Raw genomic sequence first — 22628 nt, forward strand, 5'->3', positions numbered from 1 at the left:
CAGTCGTTAAGCATCTGCCTCCAGCTCAAGTCATGATGCCAGGGTCCTGGGATCGAGCCCCACATCGGGCTCCCTACTCGGAGGGAAGCCTGCCTCTCCCTCTCCCACTCCCTCTGCTTGTGTTCCCTCTCTCTGTCAAATAAATAAAATCTTTAAAAAAAAAAAAAATAGTGTATATGGGCTGCCTGGTTGGCTCAGTCAGCAGAGTACTGCAACTCTCAGTCTCAGGGTCATGAGTTCAAGCCCCACACTGGGCATGGAGCCTACTTTAAAAAAAAATAATAATAATAAATGAATGAATGAATAATGCATACGAATGGGATGACAGAAGAAATAATCATGCAGATTAGCTTTCCTCCAGTGATACTAGTTCCTAATTCACCCAGAAAATAGAGCTTACCGAGGTCAAAAGATGCCTGTAGATATTGTCAATTTCTCATAGCACATAACAAAAAGTAATATAACTAGTATCAGGGAGAGAGCAAAGAATCAGCAAATGCAAACTGTGTTAATTTCTACAAAGCCTATTAAGATATGAAGGCATTCCTTGATAACATTTATAAAATTACATTCAGCGAGAATTTATTTTCTTGGTAATTGCTCTAAGAAGATAATGGGAGTCCTTAAATTCCAAGTCCTTAAATCTATCTCCTTAGGAAGAAATCTATTTCTATATTCTCCTTCTCCAAAGACAGAATGTTGCTGGCCTTGGATAGGTCCTAGTAAACTGTGTAGACAACTAGATGGTCACAGAAATTACATGTCCTGGCCTCAGCCCAAGGTCCTTCTGGTTACTACAAACAACCTAGGTTCCGTCCCCAGTGAATAAGCACCTCACAGCACTAACAGCTCCCTGCTTTATAGGGCTCCATGGGCTAATGCATGCTATCTCCTTGGAAAAAAGGATGAGGCAGCTCCTTGGGGCCTTGCACACGGCCCAAGCCCCAGGCTGGGGCCTGACGCAACACCACAGCCCTAGAGAAGCATACAATCCCAATGCTGAAGGGAACCCTAGAGATCAAGCCCATATTCGCAGTTCACAAACAGAGGCCCCGCGGTGAGACAGCCTCGTTAAGCCCAGGCCTCCGACTCAGGGTTCGGGGTTCTTTCCATCCTTCATTCTAAGTGTGCACGGGTGGAGGGTCACTTAACACATTACCATCCAGTGCCATCCCAAGAGTTTCCTTCTCACAATTTACGTTTTAGGTGGAATCTACCCTGGATATATATACAGTTCAGAACAAACTAAAACTGGAGAGGTGTGTCATGACTACAGAGACAGAAACAGCACAAGAACGTAATAGTACTATAACGACTACTTCCCACCATGTCTTCCTGCTTACAGAAATACATTTTTTTTGGTCTATATACACCTACATATATATTAATAGTTAATACTAAAGCTTTTATTTATTTCAACCTAATCCACATACTGTCTCTGGAAACACAAGAACCAAGGACGGTCATCTGTGAAGGCCACTAGCTTGCCGTGCCCCTCCAGGCAAATACTTCGCCAATGTGTGCATCCACGCTTCATCTAGAGGGACACAGGATAACAGTCACACAAGAAATAAATTGTGTCTGTATAGATGTGCACCTGTGGGTGTGTGTGGGTACATGTGGGCATGGATCTCCAACCCTCAGCAGAGCAGTTTTGGTAAAATTTCCACAAGTAAAGCATTCCTTCCTCCGTATCAGATTGGGAATATATTCCTCTGGAGGAAAACCAAAACAAAACACTCTGCCCACTGAATATATATAAAATGATGACAAAGAATACCATAAATCTTTTTAAAGTGCAATATTAAAACAGAAAAGAAAAACCTCAGTAATATAGATTTGAAATAGTAACTACTTTAAGGAGCTACTGTCAAAAACAGATGAGTAAACTAACCCGCCTTTCTCTTCTTATTCATTTCCATTTCCCATCTAATAATTAAGTTTTAGCTGATGCCTATAAGACGTCAAAATAATAATCCTAATCATTATTAGACAAAAGGCGGCTGCTAGGATTTATGGGAATTTAGTGGCCCTTTTAGTCCCAATCATATTGCACTCTTCGAATCCCCAAATCACTTCAAGGGACCAAGACACTTTCATAAAAGTAACACAATAGCGGAAGTCTACAAATTCTGTAAATTTGGGACATGTTATTTTTTATTTTATTTTATTTTTTTTAAATTTTTTTAGAGAGGGAGGAGGAGATGGGAAGGGGGAGAGGGAGAGAGAGAACCTCAAGCAGGCTCCACGCACAGCTTGGAGCCCGATGCGGGCCTCAATCTCACGACCCTGAGATCATGACTTGAGCCAAAGCAAGAGTCATATGCTTAACCAACTGAGCCACCCAGGCACCCCTGCATGTTACTTTTTAGACCATGGGGTTTCATGCTTTTCCTTTTTTTTTTTAAAGATTTTATTTATTTATTTGAGAGAGAGAGAGAGAGAGAGAGAGAGAGGACACGAGCAGTGGGAGGGGCAGAGGGAGAGGGAGAAGCAGACTCCCTGCTGAGCAGGGAGCCTGATGCGGGGCTTGATCCCAGGACCCTGGGACCATGACCTGAGCCGAAGGCAGACACTTAGCTGACTGAGCCACCCAGGCGCCGCCGGTTTCACACTTGTCCAACCCAGACCCGTGGAAGTGTATTTTACAACCATCTAGTACACACTGCAACAGAAAGATATGAAACCAAAACAAAGGTTTCCAAAATAAAACCTAGCAGTTCATTACTTGTGATGCATGTACATTTTTTTCTCTATTTCCTCTTTCTTTTTTTAAATGTCCCAACCACTAAATTGATTCTGCCTCCCTCTGAATGGATCACGGCCTTCAGGTTTAAAAGCCTCACTGTGATCTACTCCCGGCTTCTTTAAATGCAGAATGTAATGCAGCCAAGGGTGTTAACACGGAGGCATTTTGCACTCTACACAATCTCAGTGCTTTTTGCACTTAAGATTTATTCTCTTAACATTTTTGTGAGGCCCGGGATTGTGATGTCATGAGGGAACGGTCGGTCGAAGAGATGCAGAATCCTTCCGTCACGGGTTCCTTCCCTACTGGTACCAGCCCACAGCTGCTCCCAATGACTGCTAACTCTTTCGGTCCTCAAATCCCTCCATGAGAAAAGGTTCCATAGACAAACTTCCCTCGGTGGCACTATCCACACCCTCCCCCCCCAAAAAAACCTCTTTGAAAACTAGGACTGCACCTGACCAACTGCCAACTAGGCAGTGATATTTCTTCCACAGCGATTTTCTTAATGAACAATGAATACCAGAAGAAACACTCTAAGAATGAATAGGACTAAAAGAGAAAAACCATCTGGCAGACGTTTGTCCAGAGCCACACTGCATGGTGCTTCCTTCCCCGGAGCTAATACAAATAACAACAACAACACAAATAACACCTCGCAGGGCGAACCGTCTGTACTCACTCTATCCAAGAGCCGGGGCGTCCCAGCTCAGGCGGCCCCCAGCGCGGCCTCCCACACTCCCCGAGCAGACCTTGGGGCAACGCTGCCCCCGCCACACACTTGCCTCCTGCTCTTCACGTTTTCTGCCACACGACAATGGTTTCCTGAGCACCTACTACACACATGGCGCTATTTTACAGGGATCCAAGATCACCAGTTTGTTTCACTTAAAACTGTCTCTTCCCTTCAAAACTCAAAGATTGGGTGACGCCCTGATCACAGAGGGAATAAAATGAAGAAGGAGAAGGCCAGAGGGGCCGTGATAAACATGTACAAGGAAGGGTGAAGCACTTAAAGGCACTAACTCAGAATACATGGTGATATTTATATAACTTAAAATTTTAACCAGCTTTCACGTTATTTTATGTGTACTTTACAACCTCATGAGGTTCTCAGGTTAAGAATGAACGGTTTCACGGGGCGCCTGGGTGGCTCAGTTGGTTAAGTGTCTGCCTTCGGCACGGGTCATGATCCCAGGGTCCTGGGATCGAGCGCCACGTCAGGCTCCCTGCTCAACTGGAAGTCTGCTTCTCCCTCTCCCTCTGCCCCTCCCCCTGCTTGTGCTCTCTCTCGCACTCTCTAATAAATAAATAAAAAAGAATAAACAGTTTAAAAAAAAAAGAACGAACAGTTTCTTCACTTCATAGGTGGTAAAAACTGAAATCAAGAAAGGTTAAGTTTGTTCTACAGCAAAGTAATAAGGAGCAAAGTCAGGACTAAAACACAGGACTTCACACACTCAGAGTTGAATTCCAAGGCGTCCTGAACCATCTCTTAGGGCTCCACAACATTAACATATCTAAGCATTAACTGGAGGGGTATGACCTAAAAGAAGAGTACTCAAGAAAACCAAAATGCTGTGAGGCCAAGCAGAGGAACCAACAAGTTATTCCAATGTACGTTCTCCTTCCTGATCCTCCCACATCAAAGAAAATCAGGCTAAAGATCAAAGAAAAACATTCCCACTGTCAGAATGATTGACTCTACCAATAATTTCTGAACAGAGACATGGATTCCCTGCCAAAGAAAATGTAGCAATTTTGCTCAGTTGATCATGACCCAGCACAAAGCCTACTAAGGTTTTCTGGTCAAAACTAAAGTGCCCACGAACTAGTTTCCCTAGTTTTCTTCTTCGCTTGCTCGTCCAAATGAGGACTGCCGGCCACAACACAGACCTGGGTTCAAGTGTAAGTCTGTCACTCACAGAAGGAAAAATTCAGAACAGTGATTCCTAACAATATCACTGTGGAGACATTGTGAAATTGGGCTTCTGGAAAGCTACCTTTCTACAAAAGGTTCACCTTCCTATCACAGCACAATGACTTCTTTGCATTTCCAGTATGCCTCAATTCAGGTTATTTCTCAAGAGTCAATCAGGGCCAAACGGCTTTAACCAATTGCACTGTGAGTTAACTCGTCCCAGAGGCAGAGCGCTCAACCCTGGTGGGGGAGAATAACCAAGTAACTGTCTTCATACTTGACCTCCCTTATGGTACCAAGTGCTGATAAGAATACAAACAACAGGGGCACCTTGGTGGCTCAGTCGTTAAGCGTCTGCCTTCGGCTCAGGTCATGGTCCCAGGGTCCTGGGGTGGAGCCCCGCATCGGGCTCCCTGCTCTGCAGAGAGCCTGCTTCTCCCTCTCCCACTCCCCCTGCTTGTGTTCCCTCTCTCGCTGTGCCTCTCGCTGTCAAATAAATAAATTAAAAAAAAAAAAAAAAGAATACAAACAACAGCGAAGGCATAATTTTTATATCTCCTACAACACCTTCAACACAGCAGGGACGCAACATTTATTTATTCAACTGAAGTGAAATCATTATAATACTGCACACACTTGGGACTGCCCTGTAAGATCCTAGGGAAGATTCTGCCTCGCCTCTCCCACATCTCTCCTGGTGGCAGTGGCTCGAACCCGCAGAGCACAATGGCTGGTATTTGTAACCAGACCGCACACATCGGCACCGTTCAAATAGAACTCACAAAGAACTCACAAGATACATCATGTCATCGGCCGCCAGAGCCAACAGGGAGGTTAAAGACCAGTCCATGACCACTCTCCGTCCCTCACAGAGGAACACAATGAAGCCCGAAGGTCACACAGCTTCCCCATATGTTTCCTTTGTAGAATAATTGACTTAACATATTCCTGAGACTCAGTCACCAAACTTAGTGGCTATCCATCTTTTAGATGAGTGTAAAACATCTCCAAGCATTCCCGGAAGTGTTAGTGAGGGCCCAGCCACGTCAGTCCACAAGACCAACTCATTGCTCCAGGCTAATATTTATTCTTAAGCCAAATACTAATGAAAATCAAAATCTCCCACCCTGCAATGCTGCAGAGAAAAAGCAATTTGTTTTCCTCTTCCTTCCACTTTCTTTACATCTAATACAACTACACACTTCACCACTCAATATTCCCGAAGAGCCAGAAATCCGAGCTTTAAAGCAGGAGTGGGCTGCTGAGGAAAAGAAGACCTGTCTTACCGAGTTCACCCGCTGCCTTAATGTCTTAAGATCAGAGGGTACTTAAAGCCTGGGACTCAGGTTAACTAAGAGTTAAAATACAGAAGACACCAAAGAGTTAATGTAGTCACTCTTATTCCACTTCTGCCCTAAAAACAGAAAACAAAGCAAATTACATCTGGTTCTCTTTCATATCACATTCCACAGAACTTCAAAGTGCAAAATAAACAGGTAAGAAAACACTATTGTTTTTAGAACCTTAAAAGGCATTAAAGTTTATCAGCAAAACCAGATCACAAGCCCAAAGGAAAAACTCCCTTGGGTCATTAAAGAAGTAAGAACTGAGCAACAAAACCAGTCATTTGACTGCATTACAGAAATGTTAGAAGAGACTGAATCATCATTTCTTAGGTGGTAAAGACCAAACCATATACTTCCTCCAAAATTCCACTACATGCATTAAGTTCATCTCAACGAGCTTAACGGTCCATGTTTTCCCTTCTAGCCACGCCTCAAGAGTAGAGGTATAGCTCAGTACTACTCCACAAACATTTACCAAGTCTAATTGCGCTATGCTTAGCTCCGGAGTATTCAGGCAAAGCACCTGACCATCACTGAGACATAATCTTGGCCTCAGAAAGGGGACAGATGTGCAGTGTTAGAAGTGTACCCATGGAAAATCAAAGCTTCTGGGTTCATAAACGCTGACAGCCCTAAACACTGCCAAACAAGTGCGTAAATTCTGTATTTATTTACTTGTGGGCAGGGCAAGACACCGAGTGAAGACTGATGCGGATTCTGTCACTGAAGACTCGGAGCCCTTCTCTCCTGTGACGCATCAAGAAAGGCACCCTGTGAACTTCAACCAGGAGAGAATGCTGACATGTAGGAAACCAAGTTCAGTAAGCAGAGGAACAGGCTGGTGGGATGCTGAGATAAGAGCAATTACAGGTTTCTTTGCTAAATACATTCTCACCCAAAGGCAAGGAGGCGGCGTGGGGAAGGTCTACTCAACTTGACGGCTATGAACTCCCAGAGCCTCTTACGGTAAGTAGCTAAATGTGCACATACACAGAAGCTACCTTTCAAAGTACAAAAGGAGTTCACTATGCTCTGGGCAATTAACAGGAACTCCTTAGATTACAAGCAAGGACCAGCAGAAATCATGCCGTATTCTTCACACACAAAGGGGAAGTCTTGACTGCCCTGCGCATACCGCAGCTGGGGAAGAAGTCATATGGGCTTCTCCCTTCCCATCCTTATTTACTAATAGGATTTCTACCTTTGTCACTGAGTTCAAATGCCTACACTTCCCAAATTATATTTATAGAAATCTCCATTTCAATCATCATACTGCTATTAGAGATAAGAAACACTGAATATGTGCTAGGAAGTGTAACCTAAGTTAAGTTGCAAAGGCTACTTCTCTGGAGATTTCTAACATGTAATCTTATTCAAAAGCACAAACCAAAGACCCATCCCCGGGTCTCTGACGGGCCATCAACTGATATAAACACCCTCTGGAAAATCTGCCTTCAAAATCTAGTCACAGAGGAGCTACTTTTCTAAAACTGAAGAAGCGTCTAAATTTAACATTAACACTCAGAAAAGTTTCTGACTTTTTTGATAATCTGTTGAAAGTACAGAAGAAGATATGTGCTTCCAATGGAAAATTATACATTATCTAAGGCCTCCCTCTTGGTTACCTGATTTTGACTATAAGGAAATGATTGTACAACTCTATAAGTTGTATATAATTACAGCAATTCAAACTATCCTTCATCTATAAACATGTAAAATCTGCCAGGTCTGGTAATGGTTCCAACTGACTTCCCTCTCCACTAGGGAAGAAACCAGTTTGGGTGCTGTTTATGTATTCATTTTAATATTCCTGATCTATAAATGTGTCTGTTCTTTGGACCTTTCCTCTGAACTGGTTATAACATCTGCCTGGTTTCCTCATTATAAGCAAAATAAAAATTTTAATGTGTGTTCATTTTATATTTGTACCAGCATCATGATTTTACCTTTTCTGAAAATTATGTTTTAACAAAGGCTATAACCTGTAGGTCCCCAAACGCCCCCACCAAAAAATGTCTGGGAACATGAAACTGCAAATAATTACAAAGGGTTCAGGACATCCTGAAGGCCAGTCATTGGGGTCCATATTCCCCAGGTTAATAAACCCCTCTTCAAAATGAGTCATAGAAGTAGCTTTCATATGACAAAGTATCCTATTATATGTAGAGTAAACCCAAGCCCCCCATGTTGCCTGTAGGTGAGAACTATTATCCATTACTTAAAATCCTCCAGGAAAAGCCTTATGACTATAATAAAAAGGAATGAAATTCTGATCCAAGCTACAATATGGATGAACCTTCAAAACATCATGCTAAGTGAAAAAAGCTAATCACAAAAGACCCGACACTATAGGATTCCATTTATATGAAGTGTTCTGCATAAGGAAATCTACAGACAAAAAGTAGTTTGGGGGTCGCCTATGGCTGGGGGACTGGGAGGACATAAGGAAGTGACTGCTGAGACATGGAGTCTCTTCTGAAAATGTTCTAAATTGTGGTGATAGTTGCACAACTCTGTGAACATAGTGAAAACCAATGAACTGGATGCTTTAAAAAAAAAAAAGGCATTATGACCCAGCAGTTTCATTTATGTTCACCAAATGTTCTCTCAGCTAAGACGAACCACCTAAGATTCACAGGCTTTCTTTAAAAAACGAAACAAGGGGCGCCTGGGTGGCTCAGTTGGTTAAGCATCTGCCTTCGGCTCAGGTCATGATCCCGGGGTCCTGGGATCGAGCCCCGCATTGGGCTCCCTGCTCAGCAGGGAGCCTGCTTCTCTCTCTGCCCCTCTCCCCCGCTCATGCTCTCTCTCTCTCTCTGTCTGAAATAAATAAAATCTTTAAAATAAATAAATAAATAAAAATAAAATAAAAAATGAAACAAAACAAACCCCAAAAACCCAAAGGCCTTTCTAAAAAAAAGTTCCCATACGGGCTATATAAACAACAGAAACCCTGAAGTTCCAGAAAAAGAGAGTAAAGCTTTGGACTCCAAAGGAAAGCAATCCTAACTAAGTATCTAAAAATAACTTAGAAATCTGTAGAGCAATTATGTATAAACTAGACAAAGCAGGTCATTATTGCCTAAAAGTATATATTTTTAAGAGTCTATAAATAGAATTATTAACTGCTAAAATGATGAATTTTTAAAAAAATACTTTCTCCCTTGGCAGCTCATAAACACGTACTCCAGCCACTACCGAGGGTATGGGAAAGGGACAGCCAGCTCTGGGCGCTGTTAACCGACACTCATCACCACTCCTGGGGACTCACTGAGCGTCAGAGACAGCTGTGGTGCCCTCCAAAGTCTGGACCAGTGATCAGAGGCTTCTACTCTAATTTTAGCTCTGTGTGACCTCTGGCCCATGACCGAGCCTCTATGCAGCTGGATTTTGCTCATCTGCAAAAACAGATGCCATTGTTACAATTCAACAAAAAGTTTACAAGACAAAAAAGATACACTCATCTGTCTACTCACAGGTTGTTGTGAATATTCAATGCAGTCAGGTAGTAAGAGATTGACTGCAGATAATAAATGCTTACCAAATATTTGATGAACCTGAATGAGTCTCTGATGATAAACGTTCTCCTTTCCTTTTCAGTAAGCAGCAAGGAAAAGTAAGCTTTGCGATGTCCCAAGCGAAGGCCCACAGGCAGAGCTGGGAGAGGCTTTAAGTGGTTTGCTTCCCATGCCTCCGTTGTATTTTCTTACAGACACCAATAATGAAATACATGCTAATAGTGAGCTGCACCTCCATTTAATAAGACAGATATTAAGTCAACTCTCAGCCTTCAACTATCTAATTCAATCAGAAGGTTGCAAGCGCCCTCTTATCTACAAAACAGGATTATATCGGTTACCTACTCATGTTTACATCATAAGCCTGATTTCAGGCATCTGGATAGATTGCTGTTGACTGCTATTGTTATGACTCTTGGGAAAGCGTTTGAAATCACAAGTTTATCAAAAAGGGCTGCGTAGCATACTCCTAGGCCTTTGTCCGCCCTGGCTGCAGTGCATCTAGACAAGGAGCAGGTCCCCCATGGCATTCTTGTATTTGGCCTCAAATCTTTCCTACTAGAGTATGAAAAGAGAATTTTCTATCTGCCTCAATTGTCTCAGCACCAGTAAGACTGGAACTCAAGATGGTTTTAAAAGGGAATACATCAGTCCTATCTGCCAAAATGCATTTCAAAGGAATACATTTAAATGCTTTCAGAAAAGCCTCCAGAAAAAAAGGTCTCCCCAGTAAATATACCACAACAGCTGTTTGGATTCCAAAGAGTTCCAGAGGACTATGATTTTACCTTGGAATTCACTGTTACAAATGGTGTTTTACAAATCTAAACTCTGCCCTTAACAGAGAACGAAGGCTGCTCTTTTCCATCAAATGTTTATTAAAAGTTAGAGACGAGATAAATAAGAACACAGTAGGCTTTTACTCTCCGGGGAAATTAGAGAAAAGGAAGGACATTTCACACTTTAAAAGTGCCTACCCTACCTCAGGACAGAGTTCTCAATGCTATCTCCCACATCTAGTGTGCAGGTAGCAGAAATTTAGGATTTGCTGCCTAAAAGCTAAAAGCACAAGTTACACATTAAGAAAACCCTGTGGGAGTATAAATGAGTACAACCACTTGGGAAACCTGTCTGGCAGTGGGCCTCAGACCTGGCAATGCTATGTTTACCCAAAGACATGTTCATTCAAAACAGCCAACAACTAGAAACGCAAATGTTCATCAACTATAGAAGGAATAAACTGCCCTGTTTTATACATGTAAAACCGCACACCTATGGTTTTTAAAACTACTGCTACATAAGAGCATGGCTGAATCTCACAGATTCAGCAAAAAGGACACTCGAAATAAAACATACTGTATGTTTCCATTTATATGAGGTTCAAAAATCAGCAAAACGAATCTATAGTGAGAAGGATAACCTCTGGGGGCCCAAATGGGAGGGAAGGAAGAACTTGCTGGGAGGCTGGACATTCTTAGTATCTGGGTGGCGAGTACAGTGTATCCCACATGCAAATATTACTGACCTGTATAATTAAGATTCGTGCCCTTTACTGTATGCAAGTTCTATCTCAAAAAAGAAAACTACCTTTTTTCTTTTTTAATTCAAAAGTGATTTTATCCACTGCCTGGGATAATAGGCCACATAAACAACAGTATGCCAGAAAAACGAACCAGGAGGAAGACTGTTCTGCAGTTTCTGCCTATACAATAGGCATGTCACTCATTCATTCATCAAACCTTTACAGTGTGCCCATTTCATGACAAGGAGCTCAATGAGCTATATTATATTAAATCAAAATGCACTATTAGGCTAAAAGTGCAACTTACTAGGTAAGATGTAACAATTTTAAATCTGTATGTACCTAGTAACAAAATCTCAAAATACGTACAACAAAATCTAATAGGACCACAAGGAGAAATAAATAACTGAAAAAGCCTAAGACTGGAAGAGGCACCCACAAAACATGAAATCCAAATAGTTAATATTCAGTGAAAAGGACACGTAACCTCAGGAGTAATCTGGGAATTGCATATGGGAATCAATTAGATTTTACCCTCCTGCAATGGCAAAAAATATAAAAAGCCTTGTAAGTACCAAGTTTGTCAAATTGTGTAGGAACAAGAACTATCGCTAGGAGTATAAACTGTATCGACTTCTTCCGCAAAGTCTGTCATCTAGCAAAGTTACAATGCAGCGATTCTACTCCCAGGAATAAACCCCAGAAAAACTTACACTTTTGATTACTTCTCATATACAAGAAAGTTCACTACGGTAATGCTCAAAAAAGCCTCAAACTGGAAGCCAGCCAAGTGTCCATCATCATGGATTGGATAAACTGTGGTAGTCATACAGTGAGGTACTGGGCAACAATGAAAATGAATGAACTAAAACTCATAAACTACAGATAATAACATGGATGAATCTCACAAATACGGAGCAACACAGGGAAATCACAAAAAAATACATATAAATCGATTTACAGCAAGTTAAAAAATGAACAAAACTAGGGACGCCTGGGTGGCTCAGTCAGTAATCGTCTGCCTTCAGCTCAGGTCATGATTCCAGGGTCCTGGGATCGAATCCCCACATCAGGCTCTTTGTTCAGCAGGAAGCCTGCTTCTCCTTCTCCCTCTGCCTCTGCAGCCCCCCCTGCTTGTGCTCTTGCTCTCTCGCTCTCTGACAAATAAAATCTTAAAAAAAAAAAAAAATGAACAAAACTAAAGGGACATATACATAGGTGGTAACACTTTTTTTTTTTTTTTAACACAGCAAGAGAATAATTATTCCAAAAATCAGGATAGTTATCCCTAGAGGGGAGGGAGGAAAGGAGATATAATCAGGGTGAGGCACATGGGATTGGGGGTAAATAGTCTATTTCTTAACCTGGGGATAGATGTATGACTGTTTTATTGTTATTCTTTAAAATGTAGGTATGTGCTTTATATAACTCTCTACGTGTAATAAATTTCACATGAAAACATTTTTGATTAAAAAGGAGAGCAAGCCCTTCTCCTTGCCTTTGCTCTTCCTACCAAATAAAACAGGAACATAACAGCTCAAGCTCAGGGCAGCTATCCTGGACCAGGAGGGGATGCACCGTGTATGGTGGAACCTCCTCAAAGGCCTAGGAATGACCATATCAGCCAAGAAGGGTCTACTCTGGCCTTCTCTTAGGGAAATTCATTTCTACCTTTTGAAAATCTCTGTTACCCTAGTTTTTCTTTTATACACAGCCAAACCTAACCCTACCAGATATATCAGTGATCTGGACAAATGGAACACTTTCTACATTTAAAGCTGTCCAACAATGGAAAGAGCTCCCTGAGAAAGCACTCTGCACCCACCCCTGGCAGGGCACCGTAGAAAGGATTTCCACACAGCAAGGGAAGTTGGACTGCAGGATTTCTCAATGCCCTTCAGGCAATTAAGATTCTAAGGCTACTCCTGGAAAAAAGCAGCTCGGGCCTTGCCAAAGCTGTGGCAACATTTTGCGCTGAATCTATCCTTCTGTTATCAGTGAGAACATTCCTTTTCTATAACATTCCATGTTCTATCGTTCTTCAAGACTCTGCTAACAAGCTATCTTCTCGCCTGTGCCTCTCAGAACTAACTTGACCTCAACTTTAGCATGCTGGCTATCTTCCCTTGGCTCCTCCAGATCCCCTACCCAACCTTCTCCACCTCTCTGTGCCTCACAGGGCTGCCCTCTATGAATTAAATCTCCCAGGCTCCTTACTTATCCTCTGGTTTCCAGCTGGGTTTGGCCAATGAAAGGCTCCAGCCTGAGATCAGAGGGTGGGAAAAGAAAGGGTCTGAGGTATTTATTCCCCTTGATTCCCTCCCTGCTAGGGTACCGATTGGCAGTGGCAGCATTCCTACAGGTTACCCTCTCCTCCAGCTAAACTTTCAAGGTTCCAGAAGCTACTCTCTCTTTGCCCATTCAGGCCTAAGAATGATGATGGCTCTTAGCCCTGAGGTGTTTCACCAACTCCTACGGGTCTTCTTAACTCTGCCCAGCTTTGTAAATAGTCCTTTTTTCTCCTCAGTCACACTATTGGAGGGTGCCAAGAGATAACTGATATATCCAACCTACTCTTCAGCCTGCACCATTCCACCTTCCCGGATGCCGATTTCCCCTTACCCCCCAGCATGGTTTTTCTCTCAGTAATTGTGTTCTATATGTTTCCACATACGGACTGATTCACTCTGAATCAATTCCCTATGGAAAATTCTTAATCCCAAAATGATTCCCAGTTCTGTCACCAATGTGTACAAACTGTATGTTTGGGCAAAGCTTAGAAAGCAAATGTTACTAAAAATTCCTGACACACAGACTGCAAAGCCAAGCCAAATCCTGGGATTTGAGGTTTATCTATTTATAATCCCTCCTTCCTTTAGACCAATGGCTGGAGAAATTATCAGACTTGTTATTATAGTTTTGCTTTACCAGTAAGACTAGAACAATGCCAAATACAGTGCTCATCTTACAAGGGCCATTCAAATGGTCAACAAAATTTTAAAGGTCCTACCAGTCCCAATAAATTTTCCCTTCCTTCTAGACAATCCTACAAATAAAACACCAGATTCAAATAGTAGAAATGAGCTTTTAGTGCCCATCTTTTGGCTTATTGCTCAAATCCTACCTGACATTCAGAAAGAAAGCATGCCTGAGAAAGAGTCAAGGCTCAAAGATAAAGCTCTAAGATCTGGAAAGATTCCATTTTGAACTCCCCAAAAAAAACTGAGACAGGCTTATTGTTTCCACATCAAGAGTGCTTCAGAAATGTTGCAAAGAAAAGCATTTCTTAAGATTTTACTGTATCACAGAAGATTGTGCTGTATACTGTCCAATATATATATTCCAAAGCAGCAGGACTTGGTCCATGGACAAAATAACCCCAAGGAGCACTGTAACAGACCCACTAGACTCTAAGAAAAGACTCATTCTCGTGAGAGAATATGAATGTAAGGGCTACGCAGATGCTATTCCCTATGTTCAGGAACCCTACACCAGGGTTTCTCAACCCAAGCACTACTGACATTTTAGGCCACATCATTCTTGGTGGTGGAGTGCTGTGTGCATAGTAGGGCCTGTAGTTGCATTCCGGACCTCTAGCACTTAGTATGGCAACCAAAAAAGTCTCCAGACATTGCCAAATGTTCCCGGGAAGCAAAATCACAGCTGTGAACCTTGGCCCTAGATAAACTCTCTCCCAAACTCCGCCCAGCACTATCAGAGCGCGTATGATTCACTGGATGAGAAAAGAGAAAAGCCACCCAAAGGAGCAGACTTAGCTTTATAAAGTACTCTTTTCTTAAAAGCTCTAAGTATTTGACAACTTGCAAAGTGACACCATTCCCCAGCACTAGGAAGGAGGAGAACATGGGTGAAAAGAATGGTTGCCAAAGTGGAGAGAAACTGCTAAAAAAAATTTCCGGACTTGAAATCCTTCTGAAAGCATTGCAGGTCTCAGATGCATACTCTCACCCCTTTTATTATCTCTGAGACACAGGTGGAAAGTATTATAGTTCATGACATAAGTGCACAAACAGAAAAAGGCAAACCACCCTTATCAAACGAGGGCAAAGCGAAGGGCAGGAAGGCACTGAAGACTGACAGCCCCAGCTCCATGGAGTGGAGTGCAAGGCTTATCATGGACGGACTCCGGTTCATCTTCATGCTTTAGTGCCACATGATACTGTCCAGACAAGTAGTTTCCAACCCTATCAAACACAATGCCCTCTTTTTCGAACAAATATTTTATATGCCCTTTTATCATTCTGAAACGGAATTCAAAGACCTCTACAAACATAACTTTTAAAAATTTCAATATAATGCCCTAACTGCAAGGTACGAGAAAATAAAATCAGAAGATCTGTATATAATATATGTTTTCAGACAAGACCATACTAGAAAAAAAAGCACCCCCACACACACTTCCAAAGTGCCCCCTCAGAGGGCAGAGCTCTCCCGCCCTACACAAATCATGTCCCATCAGTCATAAAGCTCAGCAACCTCTGTCCCTTATGGGCAATGTGGCCCAGAGGCAGCATCACAAAGCAGAACAGGAGGGATTTGAAGTCAGACTAGCTGTAGTTAAAACGCGGCTCCACCACCTCATTGCTGCAGTACCCTCCCTAAGCTTGGTTTTTCACCTACAAAAGGAGGATGCCAGCGTATTTTTCAAAGGGTTTTTGCGAAAATTAAATGAATATGTAGAGTATCTATTTCTGCACCTAACATGTAATACCTGCTCAATAAATGTTAGCTACCAGATTTATGTTATTATTCCTGGATCCACCTTGGATTGTGTCCTAGCTTACGCCCATCTTATTCCCCCAGCAGAAAGGATGGATGATGGGATATCCATTCATCAGAGATGCTCTAAAAAGGATTCACATACAATATAAGTAAGAAGTTGCATCACACAGCCTCCAAGATTGCTTCTACTTCTGGGGCGCTACAATATACTGCCTTGCATGGAGGTTATTTTTTATTAACTGGGGTCCTTTCTTGCCAGTTAGAGGGCCCAGAACATGTCTTCTGCTTCATACAAAGTAGCTAAAGAATGCAGATAATGACCATTTACTACCCCCGTTGAGAACCCGGCCCTGGCCACTGGTTCTTTACCATCTGGCCTCAAAGAGCACAACACACACAAAGAAGGAATGACAACTCTTCCAGAGAAAGCACCTCAAGGAACACACACAGAATCCTCAGAGAGTGAGGATTCTCAAGAGCCAGTCATTATCCGTGTGAGTTAATTCCTTACACCAACAAGCAAATCAACACCCTCAATACTCTAGATTATCAAATGAGGAAATGAAAACTAATGTGGTAGCCAGAGAAATACTTCAAAACAAAACGATGCCCAAGTTAACATCCTGAATAAAAAAGCAGTGACTGATCACACTGTTCAAGAGAGCCCACGGGCCCAAGAAGTCACAAGCTCATCTCTGGGCATGAGGGTGTAGCCTACTTACACCAGAAATCTTAATTTATATAAACATACTGATCTGTAAGAGGAAAAACAAATTGCCAATCGTTACAAATCATTCTGCATTAACCCTCTAAGGTGCTTATTTCTGAGTAGTATAATTATTGGTTATTGCTTCCTTTTGCTTATGTATAGCTCCCAATTTTTCTAATACGTGGCTCCTGTGATAAGAATTTAAAATCACATAATAAATAAGGCTATTTATTATCTACTGACAATCATGAAATTTGAGGCAAGAAGCTACTTTAGGTGAACTCGTTATCAGGATCTGTGAATAAGCCAACTATTTACCCACGTCTCTAAAACCATCCTTGCTCTCTGCCTCAAACTGGACCTAATCACCACTTAGTTTCCTTCTTTATCCGTCCCACAGATCTTATAGGTTTTGCCACTACAGAAAGTCAGGACTGGGTATAAAAAAAAAAAAAACCCTCACTGCTAGGTTTTTTTGCCAGTTTCCCAGTGACAGCTACCAGCTCTCTGAGATAGTGAGATAAAGAGAGGGAAATGAATTGTTCTGAAATCTGTGTTTTCCCACAAAGAGCCATCAGACTCAGAGAAGTAGCTTATTAAAAACAAAATGCTCTTTTTCGAGAGAGCTATTGGAAAGCCATGGGCTCCCCACAATACTCACAATAAAGAGCCTCTATGGAATCATAAATGTCCCAAGAATAAAACCTCATTTTGGTAAACACTCATTTGGCAATGCTGTTCTCCCTGCTCAGCAAAAAAAAAAAAAAAAAAAAGGCAGGGAAAGATCTCGAGAGGAAAAAACAGACTCTACCAAAGCAGGCATATTCCTCAGCCCAACAAAAGAACTTAAATTCAAATTAGTTTAACTCAACAAGCATTTGTTAAGCACTTACTATACACAGAGCACCATGACAGTTGTTTATTCATCTCTAAACAAGTAAGACATGATTATCTGTCTTGAGGAATCATAACTCTAGTCTGGGAGACAAACACTTATAAACGAATATATGGCAGACACGGACAAAATTTAATAGAAATTTTAAAACTGTTCTGGTAGTATGGGAAGGGAGAAATTAAAATCAATTGCAAGAATTCTGTAAAAGAGTCTTCATATTCATTAAATACAAATGTATTCGTATATTTAATCCAGTCATTTATCCATCCCAACCAGTAAACCCAAAATAAAAGGTGGCAGAAATGCTCAGCTACCAAAAGCAAGCATCAGAAGTGAGACCTACACACTTAGATCCTTTAGACTAAAAATAAAACTTAAGGGACAAGTGCTTTCTAACAAGGAGGATGTTTGGGAAAGACTCACCAACATCAGAAGGTCCGTACTCGGCATCTTCCTTCCCCAGCCGTCCTCTCGGGGCCTCCCCTCTGCAAAAGGGAACCAGGTCTGTTTACTTCTAAAGCTTTAAACTGTCGCCTCGGCCCGCCTAGAGTCGCTAGAGCAGTCAAGAAATGGTTCTCTCGCTCCTTTGAGAGCTCCGATTTCACTCGCAGATATGACACTCCACCCCCAGCACCCAAGCCAGCGAATCAGAATCCTGCTGGCACTGTGCTTCCCTCCCACAGCTGACCAAACGAATCCGGACCCAGCCTCCCACCAAGCAAGCCCCCCAGGTATACACCCGCGGAAACGCCCAGCCCGCCGCCGACCCGGCCCGGAGCCCCGGAGCCCAGCCCACCAACGCAGCAGGGCGGAAGATCGGGCGCCACGGGCAGCCCAGCCCAGCGTCCAGCCTCCAGAGCCCTCCTGGCCTCGCTCCCGACTCCATCGCTTCCACCCCGGAGCCCTTCCTCTCTTCGGAAGGATCAGCAGATCCCCGCTGCCCCACTCCGCTCCCACCTCCGAGGGAGTGGAGTCTCAGAGCCCGCTCCCTCTCGGGTACCCCCCCGCTCCCTCTGACCTCGGGGCTCGGCGCGCCCACACTCATCCCGCGCCCCTCGGTCCGCCGGGCCCTCCTTCCTCCCCTCCACTCCCCTGCCCTGCCCACCCTGGAGCCCTCCGCCCCAGCCCGACCCTCCCTTTTCCGGAGCCTCAGCGGCCCTCCTGCACTCCCCTGCCCCGAGTCCGCTTCCCCGCTCCTTCCCTGAGCCTCTCCCTCTCGCCGGCCTGGCTCCTCCTCACCACGCGACCGACTCGCGGGCGGCGGAGCGCGGGCTCCCCCTGCAGCCGCCGCCACCGAGATTGGAGGTCCGACCGCCGGCAGACCCGCCCCTCCCCGCCCGGAAATGGCTCCCCAGCCCCGGCGTGCGCGGCCCCGGCATCGGGCGCGCGCACGCTCCGGGGCGGGGGGCGAGACCCACCTCCCCTCCGGGCCCCACGGCGCGTGCGCGCCGCCTGCTGGCCAGGCAGGGACCGGCACCCCGGCGGGCCCTCGAGGGAAGGTGGAACCAGCCTGCGCCCAACCATCACCAGCTTCTCCTTCAGGCTGCCTTTTACAAAAACCAACTTACTGGTCACATTTGGTCACTTGGAGCCCTTGAGAGAGTCAGCCTGTCGAGCACTGCACAGACTGATCCAAAGCAACCACTCAAGATGGGTCTCCAAAGAGACCTTTGGGATTTTAATGGGTGACTCAGATTTGCCCCCTTCTCTTTCCGGGAGATTTCCTCGAGGTCAATAATGCCTGAAGAAAAGCTACATGAAAACCCCCTAAATGGAATTGCCCTCCCCATAGTTCCCTCCCCCCACAAATATGGAGAACAGAGACCAGGTATTGGGCAAAAAATGTTACCAATATTACTTTATTTTCATGAGCAACGTTGGGAGGCATCTAATACTCAAGTGAAAGTGCCCACCGGGACCACAAATGTCACCCTTCATTTCCAGATGAAACAGCTAAATCTCAAATATGTTTGTCATGTTTTGCCCAGGACACTAATTCAGCAGGAGTGAAGGTAGCATGGGTACACTTAACTGACCAGTGATCAGCATGCGATATATTTTTCAACAGATTTAAAAATGACACCTAGATGGGATCTTGAAATCTTAACAAAAATGACACTAATGAGGGTAGCCAATTCCATCCCCTTGCAAATGTGAGGACGCTAACTTACAGTGTCATCGCTGCCATCAGTACCCTCAAGCAGTGCTCTCGGGACCGAATCCCCTGTTAGCACGGCTGCCCTCCTCTGCACACCCGCTCGGCACTTCCCGGCCTCCCAGCCAGAGTGGTGAAGACCCTGAAAGGGTCAAGCAGGTTACCTCTGGGCTTCTCGGCCCTCAGCCCCAGCCCATCGGAAGTCTCAGACATCTCTGTCGTTCAGAGCTCCTGATTCAGTCACTGGCACCCCCAGACCCTTACCCCTCTTGCTGCTGTCCCCCAGCAGACATCCATTCTCAGTGTTGAAGGGCCAGAAAATGTTCTGGGGCCTCCAGCCGATGTCTACTCATCAAGAGTCACTTTGGGATTCCAGGCACGATCTCCCCACTCCCCACTTCCCACTTCCACCACTCTGCTTTATTTCTTCTTCAGATCCTAGGATGTGCTCTCCCTCATCTCCTTCTTAGCTACTACCTCCCAACCTTTCATCTAAAATCTCTGTGCTGGCTGACTGGAGGACAGGGTGCATCTCTGACCCTCCCTTTACTCCTGCAGTACAATTTCACTGCTCCTTACGTGCAGCAGGCAGTCCGTTTATTCTTCCCAGATGAACCAACCAATTCAACCATATTGACTAGTCCTTATTGTTGTGGACTAAATGTTTGTCTCCCTCCCCCAAAATTCATTATGTTGAAGCCCTACCCCCCAATGTGATGGCCTCTGGAAAGTCATTAGGTTTTGATGAGATCATGAGCGCAGAGCTCCCCTAATAGGATTAGTGTCCTCACAAGAAAAGGAAGAGACCAGAGCCCTCTCTTGCTCTCTCTCTCCACTCACACACTAAGAGGAAGTCATGTGAGCACACAATGAGGCGGCGGCAGTTTGCAGGCCAGAAAGAGGATCCTCACCAAGACCCAAACCTGCCAGCACATTTACCTTGTATTTTGTTATGACAGCCCGAGCTGACTAAGAAACTTATTTTGCCAAGAACTACACTAGGTACCTTTACATCCAAGGCTCTCTTTAGGTCCTAACTTGCCCAGATCAGCTGACTCTCATCACCTCCCAACTTGTAAATCAGGGCACCAAGGCCCAGAGAAGGTGAATGATCACTCCAAAGACACACAGAAGAGTGCGGTAGAGTTTGGATAGAGAGTTAAGGCTTCAGATTTTGTAGGGAGAACCTAAAATACGCTGGTTGATTTATTAAGCTCAAAGAATGTTAGAGGTGGAGGAGTCTTCCACTATTTGCCAGCTCAATCCCATAGTATATGCATGAAGAAACCAAGGCCCAGAAAGGAACATGACTCTTCTCTGCAGTTCCTGGCAGAGCCCAGAGGCTTGGGGGGGGGGGGGGGGAGACAGAGACAGAGAGACACTTCAGGCCCCCTATTCCTCTGCCCCACACTCCCTCTCCCCCTAACCGCAGAATAACATCAGGGATTACACGAGAAGCATCAAGTAGAAAGTGGCCAGAGATAAAGGATGCATGGGGATTAAGGGAGAGAATTTCAGCCTTCACAGGGGAATCACATTATACCAGAATGGAACAAAATCCCCACAGCCTCTCGGTCTTACGTGTCCTAGCTATACTGGTGGGCCCTTGGGAGAAAGCTAGAGAGAGGAGAACAAAGGAGATAGAGATAAAAGAGAGCATTATACTGCAGAGGGAAGAGGAATATGAAAAAGCAAGAAGCACTGGCTAAGGAGGGGACACAGCAAATCTCCTTCCCCTATGCCCCCATCAAACACTCCCATGATAGGGGCTTCAGAAGGAGGGCCTGAGCTGGCTGAGGGGCGGCAGAGGTGGGGTTGCCTGGGGCTTCCATACCCAGAGTGTGGATTCCCCAGGAGCACCACTGGCATCGCCTGGACACTTGCTAGAAATGCGGTTCTTGGAGCCCCACTCCAGATGGTGACTCTGAATCTACATTTCAACAAGATCCCCGGGTGATATACATGCACCATAAAGTCTGAGAGGTGCTTCCCTGGGCACCCTGCTTGCAGAGAGAGCACAGTGTTTGTTTAGGATGGTTTAGGGAGATTGATGATTATTTGGGGGGTGAGGAGATCTAGTGCTCCCCCAGTTGGCCTTCAGTGGCATCATGTGCCTTCCAGGATAACAAAAAAACTGGGAGGGATTGGAAATACCTATGGGGAACCAGTGAGGGACCGAAATTTGTGCTGATGACAGAGGGCTTGGGGTGGCAGGGGGCACAGTGAGAAGGAATATAGGCTGGGATTTTTTTTTTTCCCTACATGGCTTCTTTTAAAACAATTCATGCCAGCAAATGTGGTTCTGCTTAAAATGGCCACATTAGTGACACCCCTCTCCCCCTCCAGGAGCACACACGCCCCACTCTAAAAAGCAGGAACATACCGCCCACACCTCCATTCCTGTCCCTGACACCTCCCCACCCAACTGGGGACCTTCTGTGGAAGCTCACCTCAAGACAGGGCTGTGCGCAGATGTTCTTGCAGCTTTTGAACCCCTCCTGGAAAGGAATGGCCCACAAGAAAGCCCCCTGCAGGACTTCTGTTCATGGAGCCTAAAATGCCCTCCCTGCGGAGAGGCGGGAAACCAGCCACCAGCAGCAGGTTGGGATGACACAACAGGACTGGCCTTGAGAAGGTGAGCTAAGGCCCAGCCAGACATGGTGGCACCTGATGCGGGGAGCAGGTGCCCAGAGATTGCCACCCTGGGATAGACAACAAGGTGCACCTGGTCACCGGGGTACACATCCCAGGTGCCAATTCAGCCAAAAGTCAGAGTGGCCAAAACCCCGAGAAACAAGTCAGTTCTCAAGGAAGTCCGCTTTTCCGGAGGAAGCCATCCATTGCTGTCCGGGCTGCAGGATCACTGCTAGCAAAGCCTCAAAACCAGAGTGACTGCTTATCAGAAGCCAAGTAAATACACCCTTCCTTGGGCAGAAGGCAACCAGCTGGGGCCTGTGGTGACAGAACAGCTTTGAAGGCGGGCACACGGGCCTCTCCTCAGAGATTGCTGCATGGCCTCAGACAAGTCAGTCTCACGGTCTGAGCCTGGGCTTCCTTGGTTGTAAAACAA

At 44.7% G+C, this 22628-nt stretch overlaps 1 protein-coding gene across 1 annotated transcript in view; it reads right to left on the minus strand.

Moving 5' to 3' along the window:
• Positions 1–18637, minus strand: part of SGPL1 (sphingosine-1-phosphate lyase 1) — a 56465-nt gene extending 37828 nt beyond the window's left edge. The window contains exons 1-2 of the mRNA XM_036083941.2: positions 18605–18637; positions 17827–17888 (exon numbers count right to left, since the gene is read on the minus strand). Of these exons, the coding sequence (XP_035939834.1) occupies positions 17827–17853 (27 nt within the window). The 5' untranslated portion in view covers positions 17854–17888; positions 18605–18637. The remainder of the gene's footprint in view (positions 1–17826; positions 17889–18604) is intronic.
• Positions 18638–22628: the final 3991 nt, after the last annotated feature.

The sequence above is a fragment of the Halichoerus grypus genome, chromosome 7 (genome assembly GCF_964656455.1).
Source record: "Halichoerus grypus chromosome 7, mHalGry1.hap1.1, whole genome shotgun sequence".
Lineage (NCBI taxonomy): Eukaryota > Metazoa > Chordata > Mammalia > Carnivora > Phocidae > Halichoerus > Halichoerus grypus.